At 35.4% G+C, this 18,371-nt stretch overlaps 2 protein-coding genes across 2 annotated transcripts in view; one reads left to right on the forward strand and one right to left on the reverse strand.

Annotated features, from left to right (window-relative positions):
• The window catches only part of LOC116163860 (U7 snRNA-associated Sm-like protein LSm11), a 61,054-nt gene extending 60,094 nt beyond the window's left edge, over positions 1–960 (forward strand). Inside the window, exons 4-5 of the mRNA XM_031477991.1 lie at positions 579–720; positions 776–960. Of these exons, the coding sequence (XP_031333851.1) occupies positions 579–720; positions 776–939 (306 nt within the window). The 3' untranslated portion in view covers positions 940–960. The remainder of the gene's footprint in view (positions 1–578; positions 721–775) is intronic.
• LOC116163859 (ecdysone-induced protein 74EF-like) overlaps positions 1–15,837 on the reverse strand; it is a 77,359-nt gene extending 61,522 nt beyond the window's left edge. Inside the window, exon 1 of the mRNA XM_031477990.1 lies at positions 15,498–15,837. The gene's annotated coding sequence lies outside the window, so the exon portion shown is untranslated. The remainder of the gene's footprint in view (positions 1–15,497) is intronic.
• Positions 15,838–18,371: the final 2,534 nt, after the last annotated feature.

Genomic DNA, 18,371 nt, shown 5'->3' on the forward strand with positions numbered 1-18,371 from the left:
TGGGAACCACTACACTTGAGGATAAAGTAAGGCTTAAAATAAATTAGAATAATAATACACTCACTTTTAACCCACAAGTGAGCTTAAGAAATCTACAATGTAGTCGAAATGCTCCTAAACGATCCATTAAAACATAAAATTTCATTAATGAAACGTTACGTCTAAATTGGCGGCACGAATTAGCGGAGCTGTAAATAGAAGAAAAATGAGCGAGTTCAGTGATGTTTCTAAAAATACATAGTTAACGAAAGTACGAAACTTAACAGACAATATACGAGACGTGTCTAAATTGAAATATATATTTCTAACAGTAAATGTGTGACCCTAGTATATCAAGTACAGTTAATCTTGGCGCAGTCTTCTACAACTAAAAAGCGTATATTATATTTGACCTCGTTATGATGCACTGCAGGCACTCGTAATTTAGACGACCCTGGTCAAACAGTTATAATTTCAGTCTAATATTATATTAACAAACAGTTTAATGGTTTTGCAAATCACGCCAATTCATTTTTATTGTTGCCATGTTGTCATCTAATTTGGAGCGGCTTGCATTTATTCTAATCGTGTATTTTTAGGTCTGGACGAGGCACAGCCACGGAATTCGAGGTTATTGCATCGGTTACGTCACAATTTTTGATAAACATTGGAATCTTGGTTTGGAAGAGGTGACTGAAACTTGGACCAGACCGAAACGCAGAAAAATTCCAGCGGGAATGGGTGAGATATTTTCATACGCATCTATTTCAAATTATGGGTGATCATATATTTTCAGAAATGCAAGAGTGCGAAATTTCGAAAGGCCGTTTAGTTCCTCCACCTATTAAAGTGATCAAAAGCGATGAAAAGTTTGAAACGTGTGAGAGACATATTGACCAACTTGTTATTAGAGGTGAACAAATTGTAATGATTGCCTTACTGTGTACGGGTGCTAAATAAATATTTTTGTACATTTTGAAATCAATCTTTCGTGAAAATATAAAGTAGTATAAAGGATCAGACGTGACAACCAGATTAAGAGCATAGTGAAGATTTATGAAAATCCTGTAATATATTAGCGTTAACGACCAACAAAGAAAATTGTTAATCCACCTTAATTAATTACAACTTTGAATTCATCTCCTTGGGAGTTCGTCATTACTATATATTAAACATAATTATCTTAAATAAGGATCAAGCAAAATGAAATTTATGTTCAAGCTTCACCTTCATTAAACTCAAAACTTTACAAAACTTGCACGATTTACTCGGATAAGCATTTCAATTCTAATAAACTTCCTGCAATATAAATCTTGTAGGTGAGAAGCTTTTTTAATAGGTACCAATTTTTTACTCCTGTCGGCAGTTAATAAAAAAAAGGTCAAAGGATTTCACACCTTCGCTTGTAATGTAATTTTCTAGACAGAATTTTACAGCATTAATACTCCATGGGAATGAATATACCAAGAAAAACTAGATGAAAATAAGAGGTTACACAAAGTTATTATAGATTCCGTATATTGCGTTTGCTTTCACTAGTTTTTTATTGCATAATTATTATACTGAAATTTCTCTTCCATAATTGTAGTGTTATCGTTGCAATTAATGGACTTCTTTTAGATGAACAAATTATAGCCCTAGGAACAGCACAGGTAACCAAGCTGTGAACTGTGAATAGGTGATTTAGGGCTTTTTACATAGGTCCGATCGACAACCACACGAGGGGTTGTTTAAAAATGAATTACAGGCATACGCTTGTACCTATCACACCTTACACCATTTTTTCAGAAAGGAGAAGTGGTCTGGTTTACTGCAGCGTTGGGTGTTGATCAACAAGGTAAGTTTAAACCCTCACACACCCACGGTACTGTATATAAGGTGAGTAAAAAGTCTCGGAACAGTCGATTATCTGGACGTATCTTTTTCTTAATTCCTAGCTTGCGCCCAGGTAGCTACTGCGATCACTGTTTTTTGGACATGCAAAAATTTCATCAAATGCCGACGTTTTAGAATGTTTAGATCATTTCAAGCAATTTTGCGAGATAACGGCTCGGCCGATTTTGTTAGAATTTTGGATATGTACCTATATTAGGCATACGAAAACGAAAAATAATCGACAGGCGGGAAAAATTTCATCGTAATCGGTTCATTAGTTTTCGAGGTATCGTGCTAACGGACAGATGGACAGACAAAATTTAAAATGAAGAACCTCCAAAGCGAATCTATCTGTGCGCGGCATTTTAGAACGCGTAACGTTTTCAACTAAAAGTTTGAAGATGAATTCGTATCATCGACGTATACGGAATAACAGCTGCGTAATTGTACATAGGTACGTGATAATTTTATCGCGAAAGTTGAAGTTAATTGTCGCATTACAAAAGAAAACTGTGTCGTCACTTCGACGAAATTATTGCCGTGTGTGCATTTCAATTTAATGCGAGCTACCATTACCAATAAAACTAATATAAAGTGGCGAAACTATACAAAGGAAACTTCGTTGTACAGAGGAATCGACAAGTTGGCTGAATATGTTACGAACGGGTTGTATTGTTAATACGTGAGCGAACACTTTCGTGTTATCGCGCATGAAGAAAGCTGTTACCACGTTGTGGTCCAGGATGCGAAATGTTTACTACTAAATTTCGACAAACCAGAAGCCTAGTTTGCTCCTCATTTGAGTCGTCAACCGTCTTTCAAAATTCAGTTTCAACGAGCAGTCAAAATTTATGAGGCGATACCAATGGTTCCATATGGTATTACACAAGGCGTTCCGCCGTTCAATTTTCCGAATTGGTTCTACCTTTCAAAAGGAGATTTTGTATAAAAAAATTCGAAATCAATTTAACATTCTTGAAGAGGTCGACCCACAGAGGTTTATTCCAGATTTGTATATTTTTGCAATTAATTGTTACAGTAAAATTTTTACCAGTGTCGTAGGGAATAAAATTTATTTTATGCAAGTGAAACTTTCAACCCCTGTAGTAAAAACTAAACCGTTACATTTTGACGTATATGTTGTCAATTTGCTGCTCACTTCAGGAATCTACACTGGTTGTTTTTATTTTACAATTTTTTTGGTATAACTTGTTAATAATTACAAAAAAAAGAATTTCAATTTGCTGCTACGCATTAAATCACAAAATAAGAAAATTCAGTTCATCTGTTTGAAATTTTTTTGTTTTATTTGAATCATGTGAACCATTTTTTCAATTTATTTCTTTTTTTAATTTTTTTAATTAAGGAATTTTTCAGAATTACTTAAATTTTTTTTTAAATCATCACTCGTTATATTTCTGAAAAAATTATTTAATATACTATCTTTTTAAATTAAAATATACTACGTGTGTCATTTAATGACCTAGCTAAATGTAGAAATGCTAAGTCACAAAAATTTAAAAAAATTCTGAATCGGCCCGCGGTGCAGCTGACGACGTTTAGACTATCGACATTACTAGAAATACCAACCCCTATGAAAGTAATTAGGATTGTCAGGCGAAATGTTGCCAAATAATATATCAAATTTAAAAAAATCTGCATGGACCTGCAACCGAACTCGGGCCGCTCGCGCGGTGGCCGCTGTAACCTTTTTACGTGTCGGTTCCAGTACAAAGGAAGATTAAGTGTACTTAAGTTAACTCACAATACTTTCAAATATTTAAAATGTGCACAGTGTGATTTTGGAATACATCATCACCATATCCCAAAACGGCATTTCTTAACTCTCAAAACCACGAAAGATTTAAAATGTGGACACTGCAATAGCATTATATGGAAATGTTAGGCAATGTCAATGTCAATAGATTAAAAAGGTAACGAGATTCTTCGGAATAGGCGATAAAACGTTCAGGTCTGCTATGATGTAAAATAAAAATGAATGTTTGTCTATCTGTCTGTCTCTTATGCGTGTGTAAACCGTTCATACGATTGCGATGAAACTTTGGGGAATAGGTGTCGACTATGTATTTGAGAAAAACACTATCCTAAATTCCCACGCAAACGGGAACAGAAAAAAACAAGATTTAATGTTTTACAGTAGGAAAAAGACTTGACATTTAGAATGTAGGTTTCTTCGGCGGCGTAAAGATGTAGGTAGGTACTCCGCAAGAACTTCCCACGGGAACGGGAAAAAACGGGATTTCCCAAAGGCCGTATGACTACTAGCAATAAACAAATGTAGTGTTTCACGTGTTACCTAATGCAGTTAAAAGTCCATACCGAGGAGTATTTCACTGCTGGTAGTACGTGTAGTAGTACGTGTACAAATTGTAGGCAGTGCATACGAGGACCAGTAGTACACTGGCAGGATCGGGCAGGACCAGGCAGTATCAGGTAGCACATAATATACAGGACCTGGTAGTACACTGGCAGGACCGGGCAGTACCATACATCACATTGGCAGCACCTTAGTACACTTCTAGGACCAGGTTGTATTTTGTGGGAATGCCAACATTATAAAATAGAAAACGCGTATCTCGTCATACGTGTTTTAATTGTTCAGATTCTGTCTTAGTTTGTGTGGTGATTGTGTTTGGTGTTACATGAAAAATTGAAGAACGAATTTGAAACAAAATTTTGATTTTACTATACGAAATTGGTCAAAATCACAATACAAACAGTGAAATGAAACGTGGATGTGAATGAAATCCGTGATTTTTTCTTTTTCTTTCCCCTAAAGTCGTGTAAGCTTAGATACGTATTGATAATGGGGTTCTGTCACTTTCCATTTGCATTCTAGAATAACGTATTTTTAACTTGTGTCAGCGATTCTATTATTATTTTGGTAAGCAAGAGTTCCAGTAGATTCCCTAGAGCACCGCAATTATTTCGTTTGGCTGACGCTGACGCGTCCTATTTTGATCCTTTTTTTTAAATAAAGAGGCGAGTAGAGTAGAGTTTATTATAATGTCCCCCAAAATACAAGGCAATTATATGTTCCTTTAATTAAGCAGTCTTAGCTTTTAGCGTTGTAAAGTTGTAAATAAAGTACCTACTGATAATTGCAAAATTTTTTATGGCATTAATTTAAAACAATGTCGATAAGATTGTCCCAAGGATTGTCCTACGTTTCGCGGGTCACGGCAGTATGCAAACAGGACCTGGTAGTACCTGGAAGTATACGTGCAGGACCTGGTAGTACATCGGAAGGAATTAGCAGTACTTGGCAGTACCCGGCAGCAAGCAGAATTACTGGCAGGAGAGGGGGAGTACTGCCAATTTCGGCAGTACGTGTACAAAAATTTGCTCAGTGAAAGACCTCTCGGTCCATACCAATTTTTAAGCGTTATCGAGTACATGTATGCACTTACTGAAGTAAGTACTTACATTGCACACACCCTCGGCTATTATTGCACAAAAAATGCACAGATTGCACAGAAATTTCACGCATTGCACAAACATAGCAATATCCCCCCCTGGAGACAACTATCTGGAACCGGGGAGGGTGAAGTAACTTAGGCTAAATTTTATTATTTATTGAGAGGAACGGGCTCTGGATCCAGTTGCGAAAGAAAGGGGGTAGGCACTATGGGCCTAAGTGCTGTCTAGTCGGGCTCCCCTGTGCATAGATAAATAGATGGAGTCTCGGATAGAGTCTAACCACTTGATTGAGAATTGCAATATTTATTAAATTAGCACACAGAAAGGCGTTTTGTAACTATTTTTCTCAATAATTTTGTGTTCAATAAACCGCAAATTTATTATTCATACCTAAATGGTTAATTATAATTCGAGTTATAATTGTTAATAATATCCGATACGCTTTATTAATTATCCCAACAAAACGAATTAATTCACGTCAATTTTGCAATTAAATGAATTCGTTTGACAAATTACCCGTGATCAGTTCTAAAGCATTAGTGCTGCTCGTAAAAAAAGTTTTTGGAGTCGCTAGTAGGATGCAAGTTTTGAAAGTAGGATACTAAAAGAAATAGTGCAACAACTTTTTGCATACACTGTGGAAAGAAGTCGGCGGCAGTTCAAGTATAGTACTTACAATAAAATAAGTTGAAGTGTGGGCTTTTCACGTAAACCACCACCCACCATGATTTATTCTAGACGTAGGTACTTGCATATTGCAAGTCGAAGTCTGAGAACCTGTTGGATATTTTTCAGTCTGACATTCAAAGATTCAATTGGGTAACGTATAGACCTTATCAAGTCTGAATATCCGTAAGTAGGTTACTAGTTCAATGTCGCCATTGTATAATTTTTGATCCAAACGTAATCGCTGTTTGTGCATGAATTTGGCCTATAAAAAGTAAGTTTGCCAAAACCTACTTGGAATATTGCACAACGTCGTTCGCAGAGATTAATCTTTTGGTCTTAAGAAAGTTATCATACTTGATGAAAAAGGGGAAAAAACTGACGTAGCCGCGCAACATTGACACATTTTTTCCCTTACTTACGATACTAAGTATTTTTCAAGTTCATTTATTTTAGAAACAGTGTTTAATCAATGACCTTCCCTTTTTGAATTTATTAAATACAGTATGATGGCCACTTCATACGTATACTTGACTTTTAACAAAGATCCTGAAAAGATTCAAGGCAAGATTACACAAATTAATTGAAATAAACACTTTTGCGTGTTTTGCACATTAATTTATGTAAACGATCATCTGCCAAATTGATTCGTGTAATGCGTGCGTGATTAAGCGAATGCACCAAAATTGCTCCGGAAAAAAGGGAAAGCGAACTTTGTACAGCAAAAAATTGTAAGAGTCACTCCGCGATAAAATCGTTATTAATTTTAGACCTATTTCGAATAGCTTTAAATGAACCTTCAGCGTTCCATAAAGCGTGCATCATCTGTTTACGAGATTGTTTGTCAAAAGCCTTGGACCAATGTGCGATATTTCAAAGCGTCAAGGCAAAAACCAGAACAGTTTGTTAACGCGTGATAAAGTCTTAAACTGTCGAATTTCGTTCGAGTTCTGACTACCTGCGTTGCTATCAAAGTCCCAGCTGCCCAATTTTGCTAACCATGGCGATAATTGCGTCATTCATGCAGCTGTTAAACTGATAACGGTAATCGTCCCTGCTTTGATTAACCATGTATCACACAATTGGCGTTGTAACAAAGAAGTTGATAATTCACTTGTCCATTCCTCAGTAATTTGAAGAATTCTTACAGTTGCTCTGTAATTCTTTATCCTAACATGCGTTCACTTTTTACGTGGCCTCCAAAGACACAAAAAATATTTATTTGTCTGAAAAGTTTCCACGAAAGTACTTCCGTGATTAGCTATCTTGGTTCGTTTATTAATTAATTGTAAAAGATATATTTAATCTTTGATTAAAAATGTAAATAGATACCTACTAATACTTTCGTAAAATCCGATAAAAATGCAAGTAATGATGAAGTGAATTTTTTTTATTTTTAGTTAAGCGTATAACATGACGAGTTTGACGTGATAGTGTTCAAAATTTCAATTGCGGATATCTCGAATCTCTGGATTATTGTTGAAAACTTCAAATCAGAATATCTCGAGAGCGGAGTGTATTCACAAGGAGAAAATGATAGCTCTAGACGAAACGTATGTGGAAGTAAGGATTTTTTTCACTACTACCGTCTGATGACATGATTATTAACCTTTTTTCCACTTGTAGAGTAGGCTTTCTCGGCAGTTGTTCATTTGTTCAAAGTGGTTAGTAATGTGGGCATATTAACTAGTAGTCAATAATGAGAACTGTCACGCTGTCACTTTTAGAAAACACAACCCGAAATTTCGCTCAATAAACGTTTAGACATGTTCTCCAAAATGAATAATTGCCACCATCCACCATTTCCAGAGTAATTACATACCTAAAATTATCACATTTTGAAAAAATTCGAACGAAATTACTCTTTGCAAATATCTCAATGACAGAACAAAATGCGGCCTGTTTATATACATACGTTTGGTATCCAGTTTTTGGCCCAATAATCATCCAAAAGCTGTAGGTAGTACTATGATGTTGGTTATGATTCTAAGTATATGAGTAACTACATAAAAATCCTATTTTTCGATCAATTTTGGTAATTTTCTTTTGGATAAAGGATATGCTAATATGAAAATATGCTTGTTTGTTTGTAAATGGTTACCTACCTTTCATTTTATTGATGGGGATAAGTATTAAAATGATGTATAATGTCGGTAAAAAGATATGGTTCTTAGTACTCTTTGAAAACCGTGAGGTAAAAAAATCATAAATGAAGCTAGTAATGAAAAAGAATTACGTACAGTCTCTTTCAAACGAAATGCCATGTGACCATCCTCTCTTGATTTTTTGCGTTTTGTCCGCCCGTCTGTCCATCCGTCCAGACCCGCTTCTGCTCTTTTGAACTACTTGATGAGAGAATTTTTTGCAATAGGTAGCCTATACCTTGAAGGTGCGCCAGACGGCCTACAAATTTTGTTGTCTTAAGGGGGGCCACTCCCATTAATTATTTCCTGAGATGCTGTTTCGGAAAGTAAAACGTGCATAACTTTTACAGGGGCCATCCACTACTGGCAGTTGGTGTACATTTTTTTAGCATTACAAGCATTAAATCTGGAATTAGGCCTAGTAACAGAATTAATAAGCATTAACTGAGCATTGATAAGCAGTAACTGACATTATTTAGGCAGTAACAAAGAAATAGGCAATATATTCCTGATTACTGAACGTGCCCAATCTAGTCGAACGAACGAAAAGAACTCTTTTCTACCAACTACCGTCCTTTTTTCTGACTGGGACTCGGAGAGGGGGAGATTGGTTCATGATACTATATGATTGGGACGCTTGGAAGAAATATATCAATTGGTGACATCAATAAATGAATTTGTCGGAGGAGAATGCTCACTTAGCAAAACGAATCGTCTGGACAGGACATATCTGTTGGTGAACTGGAAACCTTGGAAACGCAGTGTCGGAAGAGGGTACTCATAAAGGCCAAGTGGAACGTCTATACGAGACACATCTACTGGTGATGTGAAAACTTCATTATGAGACAGGAAAGTACCTACAAAGGAAAAAACCGAGGAAAAAACAATATTTCGGAGGATTTCTCTAAGGGCTTGATTCTTCTTGCACTATATAGTGTAGATTTGGATGTATGTATTCAAGGGGGGGGGGGGTAACTTTTTATAATTATGGATACCATAAAAAACTAAAAAAAATATATTTTGGAGATGCGTTCACTATTTTTTTATCTACATTCTGCGCATCACCTATTTACCTACATGGAGTTTTACATTTTAACTTCATATTCATTTGCAACCTCGTTTGTAATCAAAAAAAGCAATGAGCAAATTGCGGAAATAATTCGCTGGTTCAAAACGTGTACACCATTAATCGTAACCCGTATTAGCCCACTATTACTCAATGTTACTCACGTAATAGCAACTATGACTGATGAGAATATAGTATTTTTCAGTATTGCTAGTGCATTGCACACAATTTTTCACTTACTTGAGGAATATTCACCACTATTCGGTATTACATAAGCAAGACTTTGTTAGTAATACGCTCTGGAAAAATTCTCGGACACGTCAATTCGTATTTTTTTAAAATTAATCACCCTGTATATTGCAACAATTTATAATTTTACGGAACATGTATTCTGAATACTTTTCGTATTAACATATCATACTCCTAAAGTGGACTATATTTTTTTAAACATTCGTCCTCTACAGTCTACAATGTACTATAAATGTCGGTTTGCCCTGCACTTTAAAGTAGGGGTGGTTATTCCAAACCCCGCGGTTCTTCTATATTCGCTGCGGTACGCAGAAGAGGATCCCATAATCCTTCTCCAACAACTGTCATGATATCTAAAGCCTTTTCTAGTTTGGGGGGGGGGGGGGATTCCTCGAGGACAGGACTCACCGAGAGACTCACTATATATTCGGCTATTTAGACAATAGAGCGAGGTTAGGGTATAAATCGTCATCTTCAAAATAATTTCCTCATTTTTAGTAAGGGACTACGGCCTCGAAAACTGCCCCCTTTAAGTAGGGGTAATTCATCCTTAAGAGAAAATTAAGTAAGGGGTGGGTTACATTATTTTCAACCCTTCGTTTGTGGATTCCATTGTTTGGACAAACGATCGTGGTCTCGATCGTGGTTAGGGCATAAATCGGCATTTTCAAAATATTTTCCCAATTTTTAGTAAGGAACCCCTATAAGTAGGAAAAATTCATCATCAAGAGAAAAATAATTGAAGAGTCGAACTTACTATACTTTTACCCAAAATCGTCCTGAAACCTTCATTTTCAAGCCTACTTTCTGTCAGGAAATTTTAGTCTCCATGAGGCAGAGCAGACTACGTTTCCTGCCGCTAGTCACTTTACTGGCCCCATCTGTAACTTCACCGGCCGTACCCTCGGCCGTACCGTCACTTTACCGGCCGCATTTTTGACATTTCCAAATGTCTATAATGACTCCTGTCACTGTCATCACTGACAGATTGACATTAATCAAAAGTTATATATAAAAATTGAAATTTTATATTAAAAGACGATTTCGGGTAAAATTTAATGCAAAACTGGTCAGTAAAATGTCATTACCTGACTCGGAAATTAAAGTACTCGGCCCCGAAGGGGTTTCGCACTTCAATATTTTCTCGCCAGTGATGTATCATTTTCCTAACTTTAATGTAAATAACTATTACTCTCCCCCGTTTTCTGGAAATTTTACCATGATTAGGTACATTAGTCTCTGCTTACAATGTTTGTCCTTAATCAAAAGGTAAACAATATTTGCAGTACCTTTTTCTTCTGTACTGCTGCATCAGTATCAAATATTTTTAGCTATGGAGAACTTAGTAACAAACGAGGTAACAATGTCAATTAGTATTTCTGCAAGAGTCGTATCGTATGTCTTATCATCGCTATAGAAGACTAGAAAAATTAACAGGAAACGACAAGGAATCTTTCCGGAGAAAGCGATAATCGGAGATTGTTTATCGTACAGGACCACTAATGAAACCGCGCAAGCATAAAATGAACATTGATCATGGTGAAATGTGCAAAATAAAAATCCCAGAATGCAGAAGAAGTGAAATTGGCAATGTAAGAAAAGGGATACGTATTACATTTACTTTTTAAGACCTTTTAATATAATTACAATAATTAAAATTCATTACTCGCGTTTACTTTTTTTATGACTTTTTTAATTTAATCCATTACCATAACAGAAATGGAATCTCCCTCAATACATTCATTCATAAATTATGCTGAAAAATATAATGTTCATATCTCGGTTCATACTCGTATATACCTAATTCCCGAGCTAATTCCTGTTTTTGTACCACGCAAATACTCTTTTGGAAACAAGACATACCTAAGTGGTCACCGAAATTGCATGACATCGATCTATTAGGCATCGATGTAATTCGTTCAGGCGTTCTCCTGTAGAAATTTGTGCATGAATAACGGTTTTAAGACCAATTGCTATATGAACATTTGTGACCTGAATTACAGATGCATAAATACAGACCCCTAATTCCTTTACCGAAAAAAATATAGGAGTAAAATTGTGTACAATTACCGTCGGCATGTTTTTAAAATATTTCTGGTCACCAGTGGCGTACTGTACTGAAGTGGCGTATCTAACACGTTATTTTCAAATGGAATACCCGAGGGAACACCGCATATTTTATTGAGGGATTGGAAAGTAATTGAAGAGTCCTTGAGAAGAGCGGAATTGCTCTTGCTTTGAATTTTTCCTGGTTTTAATTTCTTCTGTCATTGGTGAACTTCTAAAATTTCTCACTTTCTGTCCAGATTTCAGGGATGAACCGCAACATAATAAAATTGCTATATTTTTTGTTACTAGGCATTGCAATTGTTCCTAGCCGAGTTTCTTTAAATTCGTTTGTGCCCCCTCAGCGTCAACTACAAATGCAAAATGCACTTTCATGGAAATAACGTGATGATGATGCTTCTATGGTCAAACTCGAAATTCATTTCCTAATACCATTTGTAGTACTCAATAATCGAGGTAATAATTCACCTCCGTAAAATTAAAACAAAGTATTGTCACTAGCAATTTTTATACAAATATGTTCGTATAGTGGCCCTCACTTATGAAAAAATGACTTCTAATATTAATGCTTCTTGTATTAGGAGAGTAGCAATTTATCTAATCTGATACTTTCCTAATGCCAAGTAATGTTATCCAAACCTGCTTTTAATAATTAGGAGTACACTGCTAACGCTTGATGCTTTTTTTGTATTAGGAGAGTACCAATTGATCTTCAAGCAATTTATCTTATCTCATACTCTCCCTCGTACTCGTCTAATACCAAGCCATTTTATCGAGACTTTCTTTTAAAAATAAGGAGTACACTCCTAATCGGACTCCTAATGCTTAATTCTCCTTGTATTGGGAGAGTAGCAATTGATTTACAAGCACTTTATCAAACCTCATAGTCGCCTAATACTTAACCATTTTTTTAAATTAGGAGTTTACTCTTAATACTTAATGCTTCTAGTATTAGGAGAGTACCAATTGATCTACAAGCACTTTACTAACCTCCGAGGGGGAAACCACTTCCTTAAAATTTGTACACCAGATTGAAAATGGAAATAATGAGAGGATTGAAGTGTGTAATGAAAGATTGAAATAATAATGAAAGAATGAAATCGTAAGAATTGAAAATGAACTATTCGTTTTTGTAAATAATGAAACCGTTAATGAAAAATATTTATAACCGTAATAAGAAAAAATGAGGAAATGAAAAATAAATGAAGAGAATTAATAGAATGAAAAAGAATTAATCTTAGAATTAATAGAATGAAAAGAGAATGAACAGATTGAAAGTAATGAAACTGATAATGATAATATTGAAAGATTGAAAATGGAATGAAACTGGAATGAAAAATTCATGTACACCAAATTGAAAGAGTGGTTTCCCCCTCGCTAACCTCATACCTCGCCTCATACTCTCCTAATACCAAGTCATTTTATCGAGATCTTTTAACAATTACGAGTAAACTCCGAATACTTAATGCTTCTTGTATTAGGACATTAGCAATTGATCTACAAGCACTTTATCCGCGACTTGATCTAACCTCATACTCTCCTAATACCAACAACAAGTTTCTTGTAATAATTACGAAGATACTCCTAACACTTGATGCTTTTTTGTATTAGGAGAATACTAATTGATCTACAAGCACTTTACTAACCTCATACCTCGCCTCATACTCTCCTAATACCAAGTCGTTTTATCGAGATCTTCTTTTAACAATTACGAGTACACTCCTAATACTTAATGCTTCTTGTATTAGGAGAGTAGGAATAATTGCCCTACAAGCACTTTATCTAACCTGTTACTCTCCGAATACCAAGAAGTTGTATCGATAGTTTCATTTAATAATTACGGGTACACTCCTAATATTTAAAGCTCTTGTATTAGGAAACCAGCAATAAATTGATCTACAAGCAATTTATTTAATCTCATACTATCCTAATACCAAGGCTATTATTTTATCTATCTTTTGCATTGGATGCTAACGGGGTACAAACGAATGTGAAGGTGCCATAAGTTAGCGTTTTTAAATCAAATAAATTAACTTATCGCGTGATTTCGACATGTGAGCAACTGAATTCCCATTGGTTTAAATAGTAACCAATAAAATCCATCTTTAAATTTATGGGACCAAAGCAAAGAAACGACCTCGGTGCCATTTGTTTAGGAATGCTAGTTTTAGGCTCGGTTTTAGGTGACACCCTCTAATAATATAATCTTGTAATTATAATAGCGAGTCAGTAAAAAAGAGCCTGGTTCGACATGGGCCACTGAATATAATTTGGTAATGTACCCACTGTGTTTTAACATATAACTATTATTAAAACTTAAAACAAGGTTAAATTCGATTCGAATACGACATGGGTGATTCAACTACGCATAAATATATGAAATTCCCTCCCTTATTAGAAGTCATGGTAATGCATTGTGTCGGGCGTTTTTACAAAGAAATAAATTCTTTGGTACATCGAGATAATGCAGCATCATATGATCGATCGATTCAATTTTTCACCGATCAGTAGTATTTTGCGAATCATTCACAAAAATTGAATTTTGGGGAGACTCAAGAGAAAGTGGCATATTTTAACCGTTTTTTTGCAAAGCTTGTTAAAAAGGAAACAAAAAACATACACCTGAAAAGAAGTATGTTTGAAAACGCAGTGACTAGTTTCAGTCATATTTACTTTTCCCTCGGTCGTAACTAAAAATCCCGTGTTACAAACTTGTAAACCATTAACAAAAAGGAGAAATTTTCACGCACAGATTAATTAACAGAAAGTAAAGTTTGCGAAAACAAAATTGACTAATTAAAATACAAATAATATGCAAATGTTTGCATGACTAACGATAATCTTGCGATTTCAAAATCGTATTGTTAAAAAATGAGCACAAAACGGTCGGCATAAATTTAACTCTAATTTATTTGTAATTAATACATAAGTTCCTTCCCAGAGTAATTTTAAGGAAACCCTTTCAATGGGGTTCACATTATTGTTAAAATTTGTAAAAATCATTTTCGAATAATTGCAAGGGTTTGAGAAACCGCTCCAAATTTTGGGATCAATTCGTAATCTATGCTTCGTACGTAGAAATGGATCTAATAGTCTATCGTTCAGTGATGTACATTATACGGTTATAAAAATGATAACACTCAATCACTACCAACCTTGAACCTTTTTACATTTTCATTGAAAACTTATTTTTTTCAAAATTCGAAACGGTTCCTGAGATAGTCGAAAACTGCCCACGATTTAAATGAAGATAAAATTATCCTCGAAATTATCGTTTTAAATAAAAACAATAACGAGCCGAAAAACTGATGTTAACGAACTCCTTCCTACATTTAAATATATATTGTTATTTGTTTGGAACTACTCCAAGATTTATTTTCAAGTTTTCACAGTTTTTTTCGTTCCTCGATTACATTATTTCATTTGAATAAATATAAATTTTTAATGTAAACTGGAATCTAACGCTTCGCGAAAATAATGGGTGAAAGTGTCTTTACGTATACGACACGGTCAGTTACCCATGCAGACTGTTGAATAAATGTTTTACTTTCGCACTTGCCTGTCTTATCTGATAATAGTTTTCTCTAATTTTTTAATGGAGTTGATCACATTTTCGAAAATTGAACTTTATTAGCAATTTTCTATGGCCCCACGTTTGTATGCAAAAAAAGGGTAGGGTGTCGATTTGTAATTATTGAATCTAAAGCCTCGCCTAAAGCTATTTAACACGCGTATTGAATTTTCAAAATTTTTTTGAGCATTTTTACTTTTAGCAGTGTTATAAAAATATGTCGTTAAAAAACCAGTCGGCGAGAAATTTCGGCGAATTTTCACAACTTTCGCTTGTCAGACGTGGAGAAAGCGTTTTATAAAATTATTTACTAATAAAGGTTGATATACCGTTAGCGAAGTAAACGCGCTCTATCTAAACGTGCGAAGTTCAATTCGAAATATTTTTCGCGCGTTTTCTTCACCTGTACAAGTACACAATAAAAAACTGAAAATTTTACCTTAAATGCATTATCCAAATGAAAGTAATCCAAAAAAATCGTACACACAACAATCACAACACTCACTGTTAATAATTTTTCAAAAAAAAATCCGTCACTTAACTGAGTACACTTAAAATAGAAAATCACTGAATTCTTTACACGATAATGTCACACAAACTGATTGAATAAAAATTGCCGAACAATTAGACGTGCATCTCAGTGATGCAATTAAGTAGTTCTTAATTATGTTCAACAATCGCCAAGATAACGGGATTCTGCGTTCGTATATCGCGCTAGCGGGCGTGCGCAATTCTACTTGATCGTGAACTAAAAGCTGCGAATGAAAAGTACGCTATCAAAGTAAGCTTAGCTAAAACCGCATTTTCTAAGCACACTGCGATTGCGAGCGAATGTACACGACTACAAGGCTGAATACTAGCAAAACTTCTTTGTTTAGATGATTATCGTAGCGTACATTTATAAACATTTTTTTTGTTGCCACTTTAATGCGACCTGACCTTTCGCCGATTGCGCACCGCGCTCGTTTCGGACTTCTCAAATAGGCCCAAAAATCGCTCGAATAATCTGCAAGGTGATTTTTTACAAACATTAATAAAGAAATAATCTTATTTAATCTTTCTTTCTCAAGGTGCGATTAAAGGTCGCCGCATTTACCGTTATATTTTTATTGTAACCAATTCAGAAAATACTCGACTACTTCTTTTATTCAATGAAAAATTGTTGTCAACTTGCCATTTTTTAGAAACTTGTTTCCTACTGTCAATAGTGTCAATACTTTTTTGAATGATCACGAAATGGGCTATCAAGTAGGTCGATGGGGCGACGCCCGAAGAATCTGTTTAATCATGGATCAAAGGACCGCTAAGTTTGTGTCAATATTTAAACAATGCATAAACATTTTAAAACGGAGATATTTTAATCTATCATCTAGATTTAAGATAGCGATATAATAAATATTGTAGGTATCCTACACCTCATGACTCATATACATAGGCGAAACTGACGATGTAACTGTGCAAATACAAAATGGCCCATTGACTTGGAAGCTAACCATTACACTGGGTATCGATAAACAGCATATTATTACACAACAGTACTATTTTGCCTTGTACTGGCTACTACTGTCCAAATGCCGCTATAGCCAGTACACGAAAAATTGATAACCATGATATAAACAAACGACAGTGCCATTTAGTACTGCTTAAGGACAGGCGAGGGAAGTTGGCAACACTTTGGAAGCAGGATCACTCAAACATCATTCTACTAGTGCTGCGCAGTGCTCGCATCCTGCTCCAAACTTCAGATCAGCAGCACCATCCGTTCAAGAGATACGAATTTTTGAAATTTTGTTGCTAACTTCCCTCTCACCAACACTTTGGAAGCAAGATCCGCCAAACAATATCCTTCTATCTCTCCCTGTTTTGGAAATTCACCGAAAAATGCTTGATTTTACAGATAAGGAAGGTCGAATTATTCGTTGGGACACGTTGTATGCGTCTTCAACTCGGATTTTTGTTGACACCAGCACTCATGCTTCTTGTTAAAATATTATCTACTTAGCAACGTGTTTTTCCGATTTTTTTCGGAAACATTAGATGCACATATGATAATATTGCATGCGAAAATGACCCAAGGCGGGTCCGGCATCATGATATATTACGAAAAATCTCGATAAGAGTTTAATTTGATCAATTTGAGAAACTTAGCAGCCTTGACCACTTCCACAATTGCAAAGGATTATTTAACAAATTTTGAATTAACTCCTGGACACGAATAGAAAATTTGACATGAGATCTCTTATCTAGGTCGTCATTTAGGCTCGATTAAATACAAATCTAACCATTTACAAATAAAACAAATTTATACGACATAAATCAATCAATAAAGCTGAAAGAAAAATAGGCGCTCAGGGTTAACGATCAAATACCACGCACAAGCGATCGATAGAAACAAGTTGAATTTAAACGAAAATTCTAATTACCTTAAAGTTAATCATCCTTAACATCCGGTCAAGTGCGATTCATCTTAAATGGAACACAAGGAACACAAACACCAAGCTGATGATGCTTCTATAACTTCAGTTCTTTACTTTCGCCTTAATCTTGATTGAAATACCACTAGCTTAGACGTAATTGTGGTTATTTTTGGTTTTTAACAAGCACTTATAGAAATGCTCTCACATGCGATTACTGCAAGAACGACACTCAAAATTGCTTCAACAGCAACTTCATTATCACAGAGACTGACTGTCTTTCCAAAACAAACGGCTGACTGCCATACACTAAAAATGACCACTAAAAAGCAACGTGTGTCTGCTTCGTCCTTTTTCCATTCTCTCACTTCCGCTCCTCCTTCCTTAACAAATTACTGCTTACTAGGAAGTACAAAATCGTACTGTTACTTATTTATGTACCGTAAATCAATATCCCCAGTACTGGCTGGCGATATTTACAAGGTAAATAGTCCCGAAGGTATCAGAAAACTGAACACACATTTAATCAGTCCTTAAGCACTACTAAATGGTACTGCTGTTTGTTTATAACCTGGTTATCAATTTCTCTTGTACTGGTTAGCGGCATTTAAACCGTAGCCAGTGCAAGACATCCTCGTAGTTAACAAAAAGCTGATTGTGTATATGATTCAGTACTAAATAGTGCTGTTGCAACAGTACTGCATGTACATATATAAACGTGCTGGTTATCAATACCCAGTGTACTGGATAGCTTCCAAATACCGCCAGCCAGTACATCAAATACCGGCGTTTTTAATAGGTACTTAGCAAACATATTCGGCAAGTCCAAAATGGTAACATGTAGGAGGGGAAACATTGAATCGCTGATTGACCACATAACAAGGACGAAATCAAAGGAA

This window comes from Photinus pyralis, unplaced genomic scaffold (genome assembly GCF_008802855.1).
Source record: "Photinus pyralis isolate 1611_PpyrPB1 unplaced genomic scaffold, Ppyr1.3 Ppyr1.4_LG2, whole genome shotgun sequence".
In the NCBI taxonomy this organism is placed as follows: Eukaryota; Metazoa; Arthropoda; class Insecta; order Coleoptera; family Lampyridae; genus Photinus; species Photinus pyralis.